This window comes from Triturus cristatus, unplaced genomic scaffold (assembly GCF_964204655.1).
Source record: "Triturus cristatus unplaced genomic scaffold, aTriCri1.1 SCAFFOLD_118, whole genome shotgun sequence".
Taxonomy (NCBI): domain Eukaryota; kingdom Metazoa; phylum Chordata; class Amphibia; order Caudata; family Salamandridae; genus Triturus; species Triturus cristatus.
The window spans coordinates 373,096-392,127 of record NW_028187322.1 but is presented as its reverse complement, the minus strand read 5'-3'; the positions used below and the strand labels follow the sequence as shown (position 1 = coordinate 392,127).

The window sequence follows — 19,032 nt, the reverse complement described above, 5'->3', positions numbered from 1 at the left end:
TGTGACTAGATGTGTGAGTGGGTGATTCTATGGGTGCATGGTTTTAAGAGTGCATCTGTGATGGACTGTATGGTTGGGTGACTGTATGTAAGGGTGTGTTAGTGATTTAATTTATATCTCAGTTGTACATGTGTCAGTAACTACATATGTGAAACGCAGTGTATATGTGTGTAAGAGTATATAACTATCTATATGTGGGAGTGTGTGATTTTGGGAGTGGATGTATGCGCCATAGTGCAAGGATATCTGTGTCATGTGCCGTTTGTTTTTCTGCAGGAAGACACAGAATTTGTTAGTATTTTTATGAGTAAGTGAACTTGAGTGTGTTTAACTGTATAGGTGAGTAAATTGGACTGTGATTAATTATTTGCATGACTGACGAGATGTGTCAGTACCTCAATGGATGATTGGCAGTGTGTGAGTGTCTATATAGGTGTATAAATGCACAGAGTGACTGTAAGCATGAGTGACTGTACAGGTGAGGGAGTGGAGATGTATGTAGACCTAAAAGTCAATGAGTGGGTGTGTAGTTATTGGTATTGGAGTATCTATGGTTGTCAAAATGGCCGTTTGAAATTTTGAGTCGGTGTGTCAAAGGTTATATTAGGGTGTGAGAAGGTGCACTAATTTGTCACATGGATGAGGTCATCAGTGATGTCATCAGTGATGTCATTTGAGATGTCATCAGTGATGTCATCAGTGATGTCACTGACCATGTCATGAGTGATGTAATATGTGACGTCATCAGCAGTGCATTGCGGGGGCGCGAGTTATAGTTAGCTGAACAACTATAACAGGGGAATTTCTAGGGTTTTGTACGAGGGGAAATGTCCAGCTAACTATAACGCCCCTGAAACCTATGGTTTTTTCAGTGAATTTCTAAGGTTTTTTAAATGCTAATTCCTAACTATAACGTGCATGAAACCTATGGTTTTTTCAGTGAATTTATATATATACACACACAATATATATATATATATATATATATATATATTATCTACTGGCGGTCGCCAGTAGATAGTTATAGTTAGGACCGTGTTTCCATAGGAAATCCGCAACATTCTATTTGGAATAACTTTGGTGCCGGTTGACGAATCCTCGCAACATTTTCAAAATAGGTGGGGCGCTCCGCTCCTACCCTGAAAGTCTCGGGGTGATTCGTCAAGCGGGGGCCGAGAAAAAAGGGGGGTCCCAAAACGCGTTTTCCCCATGCATTTTTCCATAGGGACCTTTAGTCCAAGGTACAGCCCGAACGGCTGAACAGAATTACTTGAAATTTGGCAGAGAAGTAGTCCTCAGGTCAGGGAAGTGCCTTTTGCAGGTCTGGTGTCAATCTGTTCCGTAGTTCCTGAGAAAATCAAAAGTAAAATCATATATATATGTGGGCGGAGCCTAACCACACATCTCATCCTAAGATCTGATTGGCTGTCTGCACTTCATCCAAGAAGTGTTGGCAGCCATCTTGGGACCAATATACATGATAGCACCTCATTAAAAAGCATTGCAGTTAATAGAAGGTTTTAAGACTTTAGTTACATTATAAATCATTTGTTGATGGTACCATACTCATTTTAGGAATTGTGGTATGTTCTAAGGTGATTTCACCATGTGAAAAAGCCTTCTGCTGGGATATCATGATTGAGAGAAAAATATTTTCTCATGCTTTTCCCACAGAGGTTTGGAAGGTGATCTATAAGCTAAACTGAGAGCATATTTTCTGTAAATTCACATTATCTTTCTCAGTCATGTGAGAATGAAGTCTGACATTCTCAGTAAAACATGTACATCCAACAAGGGCAGAGACTGTCAGTTGATTCCTTTGTGTTCTACTGAAGCTTCCCAGAGTGTTCCAAAGAACAACTAGAGCGCTAACAGTCCTACTTATGATAAACGTATGGCACACCTGAAGCCATCTTGCTTGGATTAAAGTGGTAACTCTTAAAACATTTAATTTAAAAAGGAACAAAATGAGGGGGTTCATTTTTCCATAAAAAGTATGATTAGTGCTCCAGAAAGAAAAATTAGGGCACATTTTGAGCGACTTCTCAAATCCTCTTCTATTTCATTAAAAAATTCTGACATGCAGACTGAAACATGCACTTTCAATACCAGCAGCAGTTTTCCCTGGTGAGCAGTAGCTTTACTACAGTGATCTAATGAGCAAAAAGAGTGCTAACATTCTGAATTTATGGCAAATGTGTGACACATCTGAATCCCTTCTTGATGGAATCAAAGTAAAAAACTGAAAGTATTTCCGACTGAGGAGATTGCAGTAAATGAGGAAATTAGGAAACTTCATAACAAATAAGTCTCCCAGGATGGCCACCAGAGACAAAAGAGCCCAAATGTAGCCCAAAATCACCCAGATGTAGCCCAAATATAGCCCAATGACAAAAGTGTGCAAAACACTTATTATTTTGTGTTTTTGCAGTGTTATATAGTGCAGACTTGTCAGGTATTGGAGTGCTTCACATGAGCATTGGTTACATCACACAAGAACAAATTCATTTTGGTTGTAGACATGGGGAGACTAAGTGATTTGACCAGAATCACAGAATGTCGAGCTGAAGCAGAAACTCCAACCTGGTCCCCAGTTGCAAAGTCTGCAGTTCTGGAAGTAACACCACATCCTCTCCCCAAAGTGCAACATTTAATCAAGTGGTCAACTGGATTTAAAAACATAAAGATAACAAATAATTTAAAAGTGCTTTGTCGCTATTTGAAAACTCAGAAAATATGTCCTTATTTTAGTCTTTTAGAGCACTAACCATAATTTTGATGCCAATAAGACCCTCTCATATATGTAGTTTCTAAAGGAAATGCTCTAGGTATTACAGTTTTGATTACATCAAGATGACGTCAGGCGTTCCACACTTTTGTAATAAATATAGAATGTTAGCAATCTAGTTGTTCATTAGGATACTGTTGAGAGGCAGAGGCCAGGGGCACGGACTCTGAAAATTGAAGGCAGGTAGGAGGGTGCAAAGGCAACAATTTAACCACACTGAGCAGGCAGGAAGGGCCGTGGCAGCACAACAGACTATGGAGGGCAGTGGAAAGGGGGGCAGGGGCAACAAACCAACAATACAGGACTTGCAAGAGAGGCTGTGGCAATGTAATAGACCATTGTGGGCAGAAGGAAGAGGCAATGGTAGTACAACCATACATGCCAACAGACCCGATTCAGCCAGGAAACGTCCAATGTTTTTAAGCTCAAATGGGCTTTATTTGATCTGTCTCCTGTCTACAATCTCCTCTTTTTCAATGTAACTCAAAGGGGAAAATCAATACCCCAGTTTTTTTTCAAAATCTCCCTCTTACCAAGTTCAAAATGTTCGCAAGTATGGTACATTGGATCATGGAAGATAATGGGGTAGGGACATGGACTTGGATAACAGAGGACAGGAGGGACATGGAGAGGTGCACCAAACTGACCCTGCAGGGGAAGGATCAGGGTTTGCAGCAGCACAATACACCACACAGGGCATGCGGGACGGGAGTGCAGCACAACAATCCATAGAAAGCAAGAGGGAGGGGACAGGACCATGCACATGGACAACAGAGAACAGAGGGGCAAGAGGCAATGGTAGCTAGCTGACCATAATGGACAGACAGGAGAGAAAGCTGCAGCATAACAGACCATAAAGGGCAGGAGGGATGGATCAGGGGCCTTACAATGGAACAGACAAGCCAGGAGGGAGGGAGTAGGGGTCTGCACATGTAAACAGAGGGCTGGGGGCAAGGGGGCAGGGCAGGAGCAGCAAGATAGCCATGGAGGTCAGGCAGGATGGGCACTAGAAGCAAGACACACCATGAAGAGCAACAGTGAGACTGTGATGGCATACACACAGACCATGGAGGGAAGGTGGGAGGGGGTCAGGGGCAGCTAACTGACCACACAGGGAAGGTGGGAGGGGCCATGGCAGCACCGAAGACCATGCATGGCAAGTGGGAGGGTTAGTGGCAGCACAATGGCTATGATGGGCAAGAAGGAGGGTGCAGGGGCATGCACAAAGGACGATGGAGGATAGAAGGGAGGGTCAGGACCTGTGCACAGACAAGAAAGTTCAGGGGAAGGGGCCTCACAACAAACCACACGGGGCAGGCAGGAGGAGCAGTTGCAGCACAACAGACCAGGGAGGGCAGAAGGGTGTGGCAGTACAATGGACCATGTAGGACAGGAGGAAGAGGATAGGGGCATGGCATGTGGACAGGCAGGGTGGAGGTGGCAGGGACAAGTTACAGTCATCTGACAATGCTAGGCAGGTGGGAGGGGAGTGGCAGCTCAACAGAACACTCAGAGTAGATAGGAGTGGCAGGTCCATGGGACATGGTGGGCAAAAAGGATGGAGCAGGGGCATGCACAAAGACATCGGAGGGCAGGGGGAAGGAGAATAGGGGCAGCAAGCTAAGCACAGGGTTTAAGCAGGAGGTCAATGATGGGGCATAGAATTGGGCAATGGAGGGCAGGAGGAGTGGACTGGTACATCATACTAAATTGAGGGCAGTGGTAGCACATCAGACTATGCATGGCAGGAGGGAGGAGGCTAGTCCATGGATTCACACAACAGAGGATAGGGAGGAGGGGGATGGGGCAGCAAGCTAACTGTTCAGAGAAGGCGGGTATTAGGAACTTTATTGTTTTTAAAACATTGTGTCTGTGCGAACTACTTAATAATTTCACTTTTATTCAGGAAGAAGAGGACGTTTGTGACTGTGACTCCGGGCTCACTTGGCAGAAACACCCCCTGACCCTCCACCCCCTATCGCAAAATGTAATGCCCGTGAAAAGGGTAGGTGAACACAGTGTTATATAGAACGTAGTCCTGAGAGCACGATTGAAAATGAAAACTAGATATAGTGTATGGTATAAACTATGCACCAAAAAGTGTGATATAAGATGAACCGGGCGTGAAATATAATATGCAATACATTGTGCGCAGTGACAGATTCATTGGAGAGCGCGAGATAGCACAGGCACTAGCGCGTGCTATGCGATATGTGCCTTGGAGTGTAATATGCACAGGGCAGTGTTGTGTAACCTAACTAGTCTCTAAAGTTGTAATATAAAATATGTGCTGGGGAGTGTAACGTTGCATATGCACTGTGACAAAGATATGGATCCCAGATTGTAATATGTATGGCATAGCACTGTGCGTTATAACATAGGCATCGAGGAAGGCACGTTAGATGGGGCAATATAACCCGTGCGAAGACAAGTGTGGCATGACATATTCACGGGGTGGTGTTACAGTGCACATGGGCTAGAGAGTGTCATAGCATATGCACTAGCTAGTGGAATACAACACAGAGGTGTGTGGCACTCGGCAGGCAATGGTGGGTGTAACACAGCATTGGGCTCTGTCAGGAGCGCGCTGTGACTCTCAAGTGATGTTCGTCCCCTTTCCAGAGAGTAAAATAAAAAGTATTACACATCCGGCAGTGGATGTGTGTTTTATTAACCGTGAGGGGGGTTTCTTGCATAGTTTTGGTCGAATTTTTGTCGAATCCCCTTTGAATGGCTTGGTGTGCATGTGTATTAAATGTGCCCGTCAATAGCTACCCATGTTTGTATAAATAAACGACAAGGGTGTCTACCGGGATTAGGCACGGTAGGGCATCAGACATGTCAGAGCTTCACTAGTGGTGTAAATACATTCCACGTGGATTCATTGCATGCATAGTCGCCTTTTAATGAATATCACGCAAATCGTCATGGTGATAGGTACGTACGGTTTGTCCAGCATGTCCTAGGTGTGTCTATAAATATATATTTTTAAAAAATAATAAAAACCAGTGGCCGGCCCTGGGGATTGGGGTCAAAAAAATATAATTAGGAGACAGGCCCTGGGGGATGGGGTCATCAGGGCCAATAAATTAGAATAAGAAGGGGAACCACACAGCCCCCCTTCTCAAAAAATTAAAATAAATAAAAGACTGCCATCGTGCCGGAGGCCATGCCCCCTCCGTGCAGCACTCTGCAAACGCGCCCCCAACAGGCATCTCCAGTATGCGTCAGGGAGCTGCGCTGCAGACAGGTTTTCTGAGGCCAAGCCCCTTTTTACACCTCTCTGCAACGCAGCTCTGTGGCGCTTACTGGAGGTACCTAGTGGTCTAGTTTGACCCTAGGGACCCTTAGGATTCAAGGGGACTTAATCTCTCAACTTAGAACAGCCACAGGGCACGTTTACACAGTGGTGAAGGGAGGGGACAGGGCCTGAGGTGACGTGTGCAAACACGCACTATGGCACGTTTTAAATTGGGGATACTATTTCCCTTCAATACTGAGGGCCCCTGGGGGCTAACTAGCCCACCAAGTGCTTCCAGTAAGCGCCACTGAGCTGCATTGCAGAGAGGTGGTCCAGGCCGTGCCACTTTTTACACCTCTCTGCAACGCAGCTCTGTGGCACTTACTGGAGGTACCTAGTGGGCTAGTTGGACCCTAGGGACCCTCAGGATTCAAATGAACTTAATCTCCCAACTAAAAACGGACACAGGGCGTGTTTACACAGTGGTGAAGGGAGGGGACGGGGCCCGAGTTAACGTGTGCAAAAACGCCCTGTGGCCTGTTTTAAGAGGTAGTTTTAATCCCCCGGCCCTATTATATACTAGGGGCTTACAGAGGAGGTCATGCTAATCACAGGGGGACCCCAACGCATAATGTTCCCTAGTGTATGTAGGTGTTTTCACTGTATTCTAAGTGTCTTTTAACATAGCACTGGCTCTAGGACTGGTTAGTCAGACTCAGTTACCACCAGTATCCGTCTGAAAAAGTTGAGGGTACAGGATGATTTTGCAACAAAGCTTCTCTCTGCTCTTCTTTTTGTTCTTTCTGCACGTTATCCTTCTTCCTGCACTTTTCTTCGTCTTTGAGGACTTCTGTTGCTTCTTTCTGCACTTCTTTTTTTTCTTTCTGTGCATTTTTTCTGCTTTCTTCACATGTCCTATCTCTGTAGGCATAGCTAGAAATTAGCATTTAAAAAACCTTTGAAATTCACAGAAAAAAACATAGGTTTCAGGCACGTTATAGTTAGGAATTAGCATTTAAAAAACCTTAGAAATTCACTGAAAAAACCATAGGTTTCAGGGGTGTTATAGTTAGCTGGACTTTTCACTTGTACAAAACCATTGAAATTCTCCCGTTATAGTTAGTTCAGCTAACTATAACTCGCGCGCCCGCAATGCACTGCTGATGACGTCACATATTACATCACTCATGACATGGTCAGTGACATCACTCATGACATCACTGATGACATCTGAAATGACATCACTGAAGACATCATCCAGTGAATGTGTGTTTTTCTGAAAATTAAATATGTTTCATATATGTATATCTCAAGGTCGATGGAAGAATAAATGGGTATATAAGTGTCTAAATGGATGATTTGTTTTTGAAAAATTGATTGTGTAACTGACTAAGTGTATCATAGTAAATACATGGCTTAGTGAGTAATGTTTAAATATGTAAATATCTGTATCAGTCTCTCACTTTGTGTATAAGTGGCTGCATGGGTTGGTGAGGAACATCGTCGAAGCCTCCATCACCACGCTATGGGTGTCTTAGACAGAACAATTACGTGGGTACCTGTATTGTATATTATTTAAGGGCCCACCGGTGCAGGGGTTCACCATTATCTTTCCACGGGTCCTTAAACCAACAAAGAAGAGATTGGCACTGAAGCTGGAATTCAAAATAACAAGTTTATTCACTCATGAGTGAGACCACGTCCATACAACACCCTCAAGTGTTCCAGGAGGTAGTGGCTTGAATACACAGACCATGGGCCTTATATACTGCGTTTCTTGCGGAGTAAGCATGTAGACTCAAATAGAAGGTACAACATACACAGGAATAGCTATCGATTAACATGGGCAGATGGATATCACTTAGTCAGCAAAGTGGGAGGGGAGACAGAACTGCGTACATCAGTAGTATATGATAGACAGTTACATTCTCAAACAGGTGCATTCTAGCAGCTACAGGCCTTTCTGAGCTGATGACTCAAACAGAATAGAAAGGCAAGCAACAGTGAAGACGGAAGAATCACATGGCTAACAAGCCACAACCAAGATGGCTTCAGCTCATGCTAACAGCAATTTTCGATTTCCACAATATAAAATGAAATATCAACACACTTGGCTGCACTACAAAGCCACCTACAATTAAATCCTAATTAACATCTGGAATAGAAATAAGAAATAAATACTACTCAAACACTGTCAACCAAAGGCCAAGCCTCTACTATTAGGATTAACTAGACAATACAAAAAGAATAGATACTGTGAAATAATATGACAGTTCAAGAATTCCGAAATGATGAGATAGTGCACGTGTGCTGGCACAGGGGTATGCAGGGTGTGGGGGAGGAAGTCCAAGGGTTCCTTGGTAAAGCAGAGAAAGAAGAGGTTGTCTCCTGCTTGAGGACTGGTCTCTGACTTGTCAGTGATGACTAGACTATCTGTAATTTCCTCACACTTTGTAGATTTTCAATGCACGTTTGACTCGCCATGTTGATAAAGCACTTTGTGGTTGTGCAGGTAACCTATTCTTGCCCCCTCTCTGATGGGAGCAGTTTGCCAGCATGCCCTTCACATACCTGCTGTCCTGGACACCCCATCTGGAGCAGCAATGACATTTATCTGCACAGTGCCAAACTGAGGCGTAGACGTCTCCTCAAACAAGCATGACGGTGTAGGTGGGCATTCGATTTTTACGACTGTAATGTCGGCACTCACCAGCTGAGAGGAAAAGCATAGTTATTAATTCTGCATACATAGCATAAAGCAGTACAATATGTTAATGGGTGTAATACAACATAAAACTTCAGTGGTGAAAGGCTTAAAGACAACTCATACCCTGATTAAGCATCCAGTCTCACCTTAAATTCCTTGGACAGAAGCTTTTGACTTGTACAGTCACATATCTTTCTCAAATTCTTTTAGTTTTTGTCTGTCTTCTAGACTATAGATATATTTGTTTATGTAATCCAGATCAATTTGTTACTTGTGACCCAGTTTTAACTCACAACAACCTCGTCTTGATTATTTGTTGAACCCAAAAACATTATACTAAAGCTGATACGAAAGCATAAGCTATTTTAGATGACATTGCCACAGTGCAGATGCACCTATAGATGTTCCCTCAAAGGCATTTTTGTAAACAAAAAAAAATTTCCAAACAAAATCACCAGATACTAAAAAGGGCCATGCTACACTAAACATGTCAAGTTAAGTGGCACTTATAGCACACACAAAATCCATATGCGTACAGGCACTGGAATAAGGAATTTAGAAAGATGGAAGAAGTGTTTAACCTATTCTTACACCTTTTCCACCCCAGCAGGAGAGCATTCCACCACTTGGAGCAGTTTATTCCGCAGAGCGCCTCGTGATTGTAGGGTTTCTAGCCTACCCTAGTCAAGGGATTGAAGGGACGGTCAGGAAACATACTTTCAATCTGGTTTTCCAGTGAACTAAACCCTGTTGATGCCTCGTCCTGGGATTAAAGTACTGGTACGGAATTTTACTCCATCAGTCGTTAGTGGAGTCTACGTGTCATGTCGCAGAATGTAATTGTGTACTTAGAGCCCGGTCTTAATTCTGTGAAAGGAAGGAACTTTTAGTCACCCCAACAAACAAGGTACATCAGTAATCCAAGAAGTGTGGACATCAGCAGACAGAGGGAGAAGGGAACATCTGTAGTTGCATGTTTTGGTTAGGTTTATGACTTCTTCTTATAAACCTCTAAGGGTTTCCCGGGCAGGCACTCACCTGTTGCTGGATGTCGCTGGAGGAAGAGGAGAGTGAAAAATCAGAGCACTGTGAAGAGGAAGGAGAGACCGGCTCGGACTTGACCTGTACGGACTCGGACTTCACATGGATGCCTGCAGACAGAGGAGCCATCAGCTTAGTAGTAGCACAAGTGTCTGACTGACACACACACACACACGTGCGCGCACACGCGTTACCATCCTTGTGGGGAATATGTGTGAACACCTGCCTTGTGGGGACTAACCTTTCCCAATGGTTTAAAAATATGCCAATAACAGAAATATTTTAAGAAAAAATTCATAATACAGGATCCTGCTTCAAATTTGCAAATATACTGTTTTTTAATCGTGGGCACAGAACCCTCATTGTGGGGACTTGAACATGTGTTACCATCCTCGTGGGGACTTACTCAATAATTATCATTTGTGATTGAATTCCTTCATAAACAAATGGCTAAATGTAATTTTTCAATGCTGTATTTAAATTACATGATAATTTAGTCATATATAAATATCTCATGGTGTCCTACGAGCACACATAACATAGACTGTGATGATAATGAATTTCTCAGCAGAAGCCTATAGCATATGAAGTCCCTGGAAAGAGACTTACAGATATTTAGCCTGTTACTGAGTACTCACAAACTTTCAGGAATAAGGAAACAACACAATGTTAAGATAATTTAGAAGTCAAACATCCTGCGATGTGGTCTGATAGGAAAGCCAAGTTGAGATTACCTAGGTCATTTTCATCAACCTCACCACTAGGCATCATTTTCTGTGCATGTTATGCAATGATACGCACCAAAGATTTTGTGTGTTATTATAGTATGGTTCTACAGCTGACAGAGAGTAATTGATGATAATAATTTTTAAGCCACTACAGAGATAGAGTGTGATTATATTAAAACTGTGTTTCAATGTAGTCACTCCCAAGTTCCTAAAGGCATAGTGTGTGATTATATTTATGTTCAAGTCCCCGCATAGATAATGTGTGGTTATACTAATACTTGAGTCCCCAACAAGATTGTGTTTGCTGCTAGTTACGTTTTAGTCACATGAGATAGTTTGCCATTATAGGGGCTCCCAGGTTCTCGTACAGATAGTGTGTGATTATAGACATGTTGAAATTCTCCGAAACAGTGTCCGATTATAATCATGTTTGGTTATAGTCAGATTCAGGTCCCTCTACAGATAGTGTACAATGACAGTCCCGCTGCAGTTCATGCTAATATTGTGTGCTATTCAAGAAGTGCCCAGGCCCCATAGAGATAGTGTGTAATTGTAGGAAGGTGGATATCTGACTATGGTTACCCCCAAATTTTTGCCTAGTGTCTAGCTGGTTTTTCGACTTAGTTGGCCTGAGATCCTGCCATTCAGGCTCTCAGGCTATCTGCTCTCTCTGTAAAATGGACTCCATGTACCCTAGGTACATAACCAATTGGAAGTGGATCACCCTGTCAGCCCCTGTACCAGTGTACACTAGGTACCCAGGGCATTGGTGTACCCAAGGCCTGCCAAGGGCTGCAGCATGTATTATGCCACCCCAGGCTTGGCCTAACAATTTGACACAACTGGCTGATCACTCAGCTGGGGTAAGTTGGTGTAATCACCTCTTACTTAGGTGTAGTATACCTATACCTAACCTTAAATGGGACACCTGGTAACCTATAAGTCACTCCTATGGCAGGCCTTAACAATCCTGAAGGCAGAGTGCTTGGTTCCATGTGAGATGGTGCTCTGGCATGAGCTGAGCCTGTCTACAGTGGTCGGAACAACTTCCTTCTACTGTTTCCAGATATCGTCATACCATATACTCTTAAGTGCATTATGAACCTCGCGGTTAAATGCTATCTTTGGTTTGGCTTTATCAAAACATGTCGAGTAAGGTGTCATACGAATTGGAATACTAACCCCTCGCCAATTCTGGCGACGGGGTTAGCATTCCACCCTTCTAGAGGGACACGACATGTACAGTACCTGAAACCCGGGTAAAATCAGACATAGCCTCAGCTCCACAAAATGGATGCTGCCACCACAGACACAAGTCTGCCCTCCTGCTGCTGGGAGTCCTTCCAGCTTGGGAGGTGTGGACAAAGGGTTTCCTGCCAGGGGAGGTGCGTGCACCACCCCAGACAGGATTTTGTGTATTGGTCAGGTAGGGCTTGAAAGAAACCAGACATGCCTGTGGCTCACAAGGAGCCTCGGGGCATATGCCAGTTCAAACCGGTCCTGGGGCACACCAGTCCCGGGCCTGGGGCGAGCTGGACAAAGGATTGGGGGTGTAACCACCCCCCTTCCTGGTCCCACCCATAGGGAGGGACCTAGCAGGTAGTCCGGCCCCTAGAATCCGAATAAAGGTAGGAGCTGTGTCCTAAGACTTCAGACATCCTGGAATCAACTTGAAACTAAGAAGAAGACGGGAACTTCGACATTCTGCTGCACAGAAGACTGAAGAAAATCTCCCCTGTGGTCAGGGAGTGACCACCTTGCTAGCGCAAGCACCATCCAGCGAATCACCGTCTGCTTTGCCGCCGCCTCCCGCCGGAGCCCGAGCCCAGAGACTGACAAGACCTGGACCTCCAGACCTCTCACCGCCCGATCCACAGTCCCTGCAAAGAGGAGACCCGTGGAGGCACCGAGACACGTGGAGCCAGCCATCTTGGAACGACTACGACAAGCTGACCAGTGCAACAACCGAGGCTCCCTCCAAGTTGTGCTTTGGGTCCTGAGAAGCCCAACCCTCGAGCAGCATCTGCACCAAAGGTGAGCCCTCCAGCATCTCCACGATCTGCGTGGGGCCCTTCTGCATTTTGCCACTCGACGCGCCTAACCGGTTGCTGGCCCGCTGGCTAGTGGCCATCTTGGCGACGAAATCTACGACAAACACCGCTGGTCTGGTTGCTCCAGACTGGCCCTTGCTCCCCTCCAAAGGAGCGATCCCTCTGACCTTGCTGGTCAGAACCAACAGCTGATTTCCGAATCCTCCTTCAATTGCTTTTGCCAAGGCTTGCTTGCTTCGATCAAGTCGCCAACACCGCCGACAGCGAGAGCCTGCGTGGGACAGCTCGTGAGCCGACTCCTGGACGTCGTCGACCTTCAGGGACCACGTGGCTGCGGAGACAAGCTACCCCTCATCACCTGTTTGCACCCGACATCGCCTGGTACCCACCTGGTGCCACGCTGGTCACTGGCTAGTGACTGTGAACACTGTCCCCTCTGCTTACAGGTCTTCAACATCTCCGATCCACTCTTGGATCCACTGCATCTCTTCCCGACCGACCGCCTGCAGCATCTTTGTCCCAGGCTCAACGGAACAGATAGAAGAAACCCGACGCACTTTGAGGCCTATGCACCCGCTTCCTGTGGGTGAGGTAAAGCTGGTACTCCGGTGCCCATGTGTAGTAATACATCTCTAGTGCCTGTGTTCCAAATCTTAAGTTCCTAGGTCATCCGGAAGATTCCTTTTGCAGTAACTTTGTACTTTTTACGCACCCATTGAAACCTATGGGAGCACGCGTGTGACTATTTGCTCTGCACACGCCACCCGTGGACCTCCTGGTCACTAACTGACGTTAGCTCCTTGTAGGCCCAGCGATTCTAGAGGCCCTAGGCCTTTTCCCTTTTCTGTTCGTGGTACTTATACCACTATTTTAGTATATGGTTCGAGTGGCCACCAGGGCCTATCCATATAAAGTGCAACTTCTGTGTATTCTGTGATAATCTTGTTTGACGATTTGTGCTCCTGTGCTCATAAAGAGACTAGGGGTTACTTTGAGAAATAAATACATATATATTTTGAATATATATCTGTGTGGTGTCCTTTCATTGGTATAAAAGGGGGTTACATTTGGTAAAACAGCTGGCTTAACACGCATCACGAGTTTAGCCTCAAAGACTGCTTAGCCTACGCTACCACTAGGGCAGCTAGTCCGAAAAGGTTGACTTACAACCACACCATAAGGGTTGCTTGGCATGGTACAAGGTGATCACTTTAACTAGTGAGCATCATATACCAGGCCAACTTCTCACATTGGTGAGCAGCGGTTGGATTTGAGCTTGCTGTGTTTTACCATTGTAATCTCTTGGTTACCAATTGAAAGATCACATAGGTACCTGTAGGTACATATAAAACAAGATTAGATATACATAAGTTCTACTGAACTTAGTTGTTGTAGAGCAAAGGGAGTAGCACACCCTGACTACAACTACTAGATAGGTTTAGTAGGTAAACCCAAGTGTAGGTAGATTGCAACACATCCACCCACACTTAAGAGCAATGGCCGGGGCAGAGGGGTCCACTGTACCCATCTCTGTTGAGAGTGACCCCCAGAGGGCACCAACCAGCTTTGCTACCCTTAATCAGAATGAGCTCAGGCATTTGGCAACTCTTAGAGGCCTTAAACAGCCCAAGAACCCAAACTCTGCTGAGCTCAGAGAGCTCTTACAGAATGATGAGAATCAGAGAGCACTCAAGAAAGCTTCCCAGTTAGCCCCCTTAGGGACAGGAACAGGAGGCCCCCCTTCTGAAGATGCCACTGAAGTACCCCTTCCCAATAGTCACCCCTTAGATGGGATGCCTACCACAGAGGATGAGAGTGAAAAGGATACTGACAGTAGTGAGGATGAAGGGAGAACTAGCCCAGTGCCAAGTGTTATACTTGGCCCAGCTAAACCAAGGCTATTGGGGACTGACAGTGGGTTCAACCCACTGGATCTCCCCAGTGGACTTAACACAGGGCTGGGAAGGCAAAGGAATCGCTCAGGTGACTCCAATGCTTCCCATGGCTCTAGAGGCTCTCAAGGTCACTCCAGGAGAAGGATGACCACCCCTCAGAGGAGGGAACATGAGGCCAAGATGCAAGAGGCCCAGCTGAGGATCAGGAAGCAGGAGCTAGAAGTAGCCCTGATGGAAGAAAAACTGAGCAAGGCTAGGCAGCATAGAGAGAGTGGGTCTATACCCACTGGTGGCAGCAATGTCCCTAGGGACAAAGATAGGGTCTTTGACAATAGGAACCTGTCCAAGATTGTGCCCCCCTACAAAAGTGGGGATGACATCCACAAATGGATGACTGCTCTTGAGAGAGCCTGCAAAGTGCAGCAGGTTCCTGAAGACCAGTGGGCAGCAATCTTATGGCTCTCCTTTGAGGGGAGAGGCAGAGATAGACTCCTCACTGTTAGAGAAGAGGATGTCAGAAATTACAGAGTCCTGAAGAGTGTCCTAGTTGATGGGTTAGGCTTAACCACTGAACAGTACAGGTTAATGTTCAGAGACACCCAGAAGACACAGACTCAGGACTGGTCTGAATATGTGGAATGTGCCACTAAGGCTTTGGAGGGTTGGTTGCTGGGAAGTAAGGTGTCTGATTATACAGGATTGTACAATTTGATGATGAGAGAGCAGATTTTAAGTAATTGTCAAAACCAGCTTCTCCATCAACACCTGGTAGACTCAGATTTGACCTCTCCCCAAGAATTGGGAAAGAGGGCAGATAAATGGGTCAGGACCAGGATCAGGCCTAAAAACCAGGGTGGTGACCAAAAGAAAGATACCACCAAGCCTCAAGAGAAGGGTGGGGATAAAGAAAAAGAGAAACCTTCCTCAGGGCCCCAAAACTCCACACAGGGTGGTGGGTCCCAAGCTCCCTCCTCTACCACAGCTAAAAAGCCCTACTGCCATGAGTGTAAAACTCCTGGGCATTGGAAAACTGACAGCGGTTGCCCAAGGGCTAAAAACAAAACTGTTCCTCCAATTACTCCTGTCACACCACCTATTACTGTCAGCAGTAATCCCCCAGGTGGTGGGAGTGCCCCCAGAAATCTGGGTGGGTTTACTTGGGGAACACAGGGGGACCCTGGCTTAGCCAATTCCCCTACAGCAACCACTCTTGTCTGTGATGGTGGCATGGGGTTTGCCAACTTCACTGCCTGTCCCAACACTTTGGGTAGGTACAGACAGGAGCCCTACATCAATGGTACAAAAGCTGAGGCCTACAGAGACACTGGGGCTAGCATCACAATGGTGGCCCATTGGCTAGTTCCCTCTGAGCAGCTTTTGCCCGGTTTCTCCTACCAGGTGACTAACATTGATGGCAAACAGAACAGTCATCCCATGGCAGAGGTATGTCTCAGCTGGGGAGGGGTCACTGGCCCTAAAAGGGTAGCAGTGTCCCCAACCTTGCCTGTAGACTGCTTACTGGGGAATGACTTAGAACTCTCAGCTTGGGCTGGAGTTGAACAAGACACCCATTCTAAAATGGTAGGCCTTTCACAAAAGGGTAGGGGGGTTGTGCCATTCACAACCCCTGTCCAAATAGATTTCCTCCCTGAAAAGGTTGGAAGGGCAGTGGTAGCCACAGCCCAGGCACAGACAGACTTCCCTGTAGGGACTGGCAGAGCTGTGACAGTCACAGCTCAAACACAAACTGAGTGCCCCCCTGAAAAGGTTGGCAAGGCTGTAATGGTCTCAGCCTATACTCAGACTGACATAGGTGTAGTGAAGCCTGAAACAATGGATCACTCCACACAAACTGAGAGTAGTGGGGAGGAAGAAAAGTCTCCCTCTCCCCAGACATTAGGAAAAGGTCAGCCTCCTCAGGGATCTGACCTCACCCCTTGTGAAGGAACTGCCCCAGAGGTAGCCAGGCCTGGCCTGGCAGAGCCTCTGATGTCAGTGGCCCCTTCCAAGGTGGGATCCAGTCTGGTGCAGGTAGCCTGCCTCTCTCTACCCTGCCTCAGTCAGCCCAGGGCTGCAGAGGTCAGGGAGGCCAGTGGACCCCCAGAGGACCCCCAGAGGGCCCCTGTCCACAAGAACCCCCCCATCAAAAGAATGAGGATTGCCTGGCTAGTAGCCCTAGTCAGGTGATGGGTAAAAACATTCCTGAGGGATCTCCTTTACAGGTAGTTAGGGACCTCCCCCAGGGGGATTCTGTTGGGCACAGGCAAACATGGGACCTTAGGGCCCCAAACCTGACCTGTCCCTCCAGTAAGCCCACAAAAGGGACCCAGCCTCCAGCTTTAGGTAGCCAGAGGCTGACCCTGAGAGCACAGTGCAACTCAGTTAAAGAAAGAAAGGCATCCATGGTGGAGGATGATTGGAGGAAGCTGAGGCCTCACTTTGAGGACACTCACTTCAGTACTCCATCTCAACACCAGCCTTTTACTTTGCCAAGACACACCACAGGTAGAGATTCCCTATGGTGGAGACCCTCTGATACCCTTAGGGTGAGGGATTGCTTAGTGGACCATGAGACAGGGGGTAACCATGCCAGTGCTGGTTCCTCCTTATATGGCCACTTGGGCAATATAGGCTTACCTGGTCAAGGTCAGCCTTATCTCCCTTCGTTTGGGGGGGGGGTTGTGTAGGAAGGTGGATATCTGACTATGGTTACCCCCAAATTTTTGCCTAGTGTCTAGCTGGTTTTTCGACTTAGTTGGCCTGAGATCCTGCCATTCAGGCTCTCAGGCTATCTGCTCTCTCTGTAAAATGGACTCCATGTACCCTAGGTACATAACCAATTGGAAGTGGATCACCCTGTCAGCCCCTGTACCAGTGTACACTAGGTACCCAGGGCATTGGTGTACCCAAGGCCTGCCAAGGGCTGCAGCATGTATTATGCCACCCCAGGCTTGGCCTAACAATTTGACACAACTGGCTGATCACTCAGCTGGGGTAAGTTGGTGTAATCACCTCTTACTTAGGTGTAGTATACCTATACCTAACCTTAAATGGGACACCTGGTAACCTATAAGTCACTCCTATGGCAGGCCTTAACAATCCTGAAGGCAGAGTGCTTGGTTCCATGTGAGATGGTGCTCTGGCATGAGCTGAGCCTGTCTACAGTGGTCGGAACAACTTCCTTCTACTGTTTCCAGATATCGTCATACCATATACTCTTAAGTGCATTATGAACCTCGCGGTTAAATGCTATCTTTGGTTTGGCTTTATCAAAACATGTCGAGTAAGGTGTCATACGAATTGGAATACTAACCCCTCGCCAATTCTGGCGACGGGGTTAGCATTCCACCCTTCTAGAGGGACACGACATGTACAGTACCTGAAACCCGGGTAAAATCAGACATAGCCTCAGCTCCACAAAATGGATGCTGCCACCACAGACACAAGTCTGCCCTCCTGCTGCTGGGAGTCCTTCCAGCTTGGGAGGTGTGGACAAAGGGTTTCCTGCCAGGGGAGGTGCGTGCACCACCCCAGACAGGATTTTGTGTATTGGTCAGGTAGGGCTTGAAAGAAACCAGACATGCCTGTGGCTCACAAGGAGCCTCGGGGCATATGCCAGTTCAAACCGGTCCTGGGGCACACCAGTCCCGGGCCTGGGGCGAGCTGGACAAAGGATTGGGGGTGTAACCACCCCCCTTCCTGGTCCCACCCATAGGGAGGGACCTAGCAGGTAGTCCGGCCCCTAGAATCCGAATAAAGGTAGGAGCTGTGTCCTAAGACTTCAGACATCCTGGAATCAACTTGAAACTAAGAAGAAGACGGGAACTTCGACATTCTGCTGCACAGAAGACTGAAGAAAATCTCCCCTGTGGTCAGGGAGTGACCACCTTGCTAGCGCAAGCACCATCCAGCGAATCACCGTCTGCTTTGCCGCCGCCTCCCGCCGGAGCCCGAGCCCAGAGACTGACAAGACCTGGACCTCCAGACCTCTCACCGCCCGATCCACAGTCCCTGCAAAGAGGAGACCCGTGGAGGCACCGAGACACGTGGAGCCAGCCATCTTGGAACGACTACGACAAGCTGACCAGTGCAACAACCGAGGCTCCCTCCAAGTTGTGCTTTGGGTCCTGAGAAGCCCAACCCTCGAGCAGCATCTGCACCAAAGGTGAGCCCTCCAGCATCTCCACGATCTGCGTGGGGCCCTTCTGCATTTTGCCACTCGACGCGCCTAACCGGTTGCTGGCCCGCTGGCTAGTGGCCATCTTGGCGACGAAATCTACGACAAACACCGCTGGTCTGGTTGCTCCAGACTGGCCCTTGCTCCCCTCCAAAGGAGCGATCCCTCTGACCTTGCTGGTCAGAACCAACAGCTGATTTCCGAATCCTCCTTCAATTGCTTTTGCCAAGGCTTGCTTGCTTCGATCAAGTCGCCAACACCGCCGACAGCGAGAGCCTGCGTGGGACAGCTCGTGAGCCGACTCCTGGACGTCGTCGACCTTCAGGGACCACGTGGCTGCGGAGACAAGCTACCCCTCATCACCTGTTTGCACCCGACATCGCCTGGTACCCACCTGGTGCCAC

At 47.0% G+C, this 19,032-nt stretch overlaps 1 protein-coding gene across 1 annotated transcript in view; it reads right to left on the bottom strand.

Moving 5' to 3' along the window:
* ATF6B (activating transcription factor 6 beta) overlaps positions 1-19,032 on the bottom strand; it is a 292,837-nt gene that overhangs the window by 256,956 nt on the left and 16,849 nt on the right. The window contains exons 2-3 of the mRNA XM_085640283.1: positions 9,775-9,909; positions 8,601-8,742 (exon numbers count right to left, since the gene is read on the bottom strand). Of these exons, the coding sequence (XP_085496409.1) occupies positions 8,601-8,742; positions 9,775-9,909 (277 nt within the window). The remainder of the gene's footprint in view (positions 1-8,600; positions 8,743-9,774; positions 9,910-19,032) is intronic.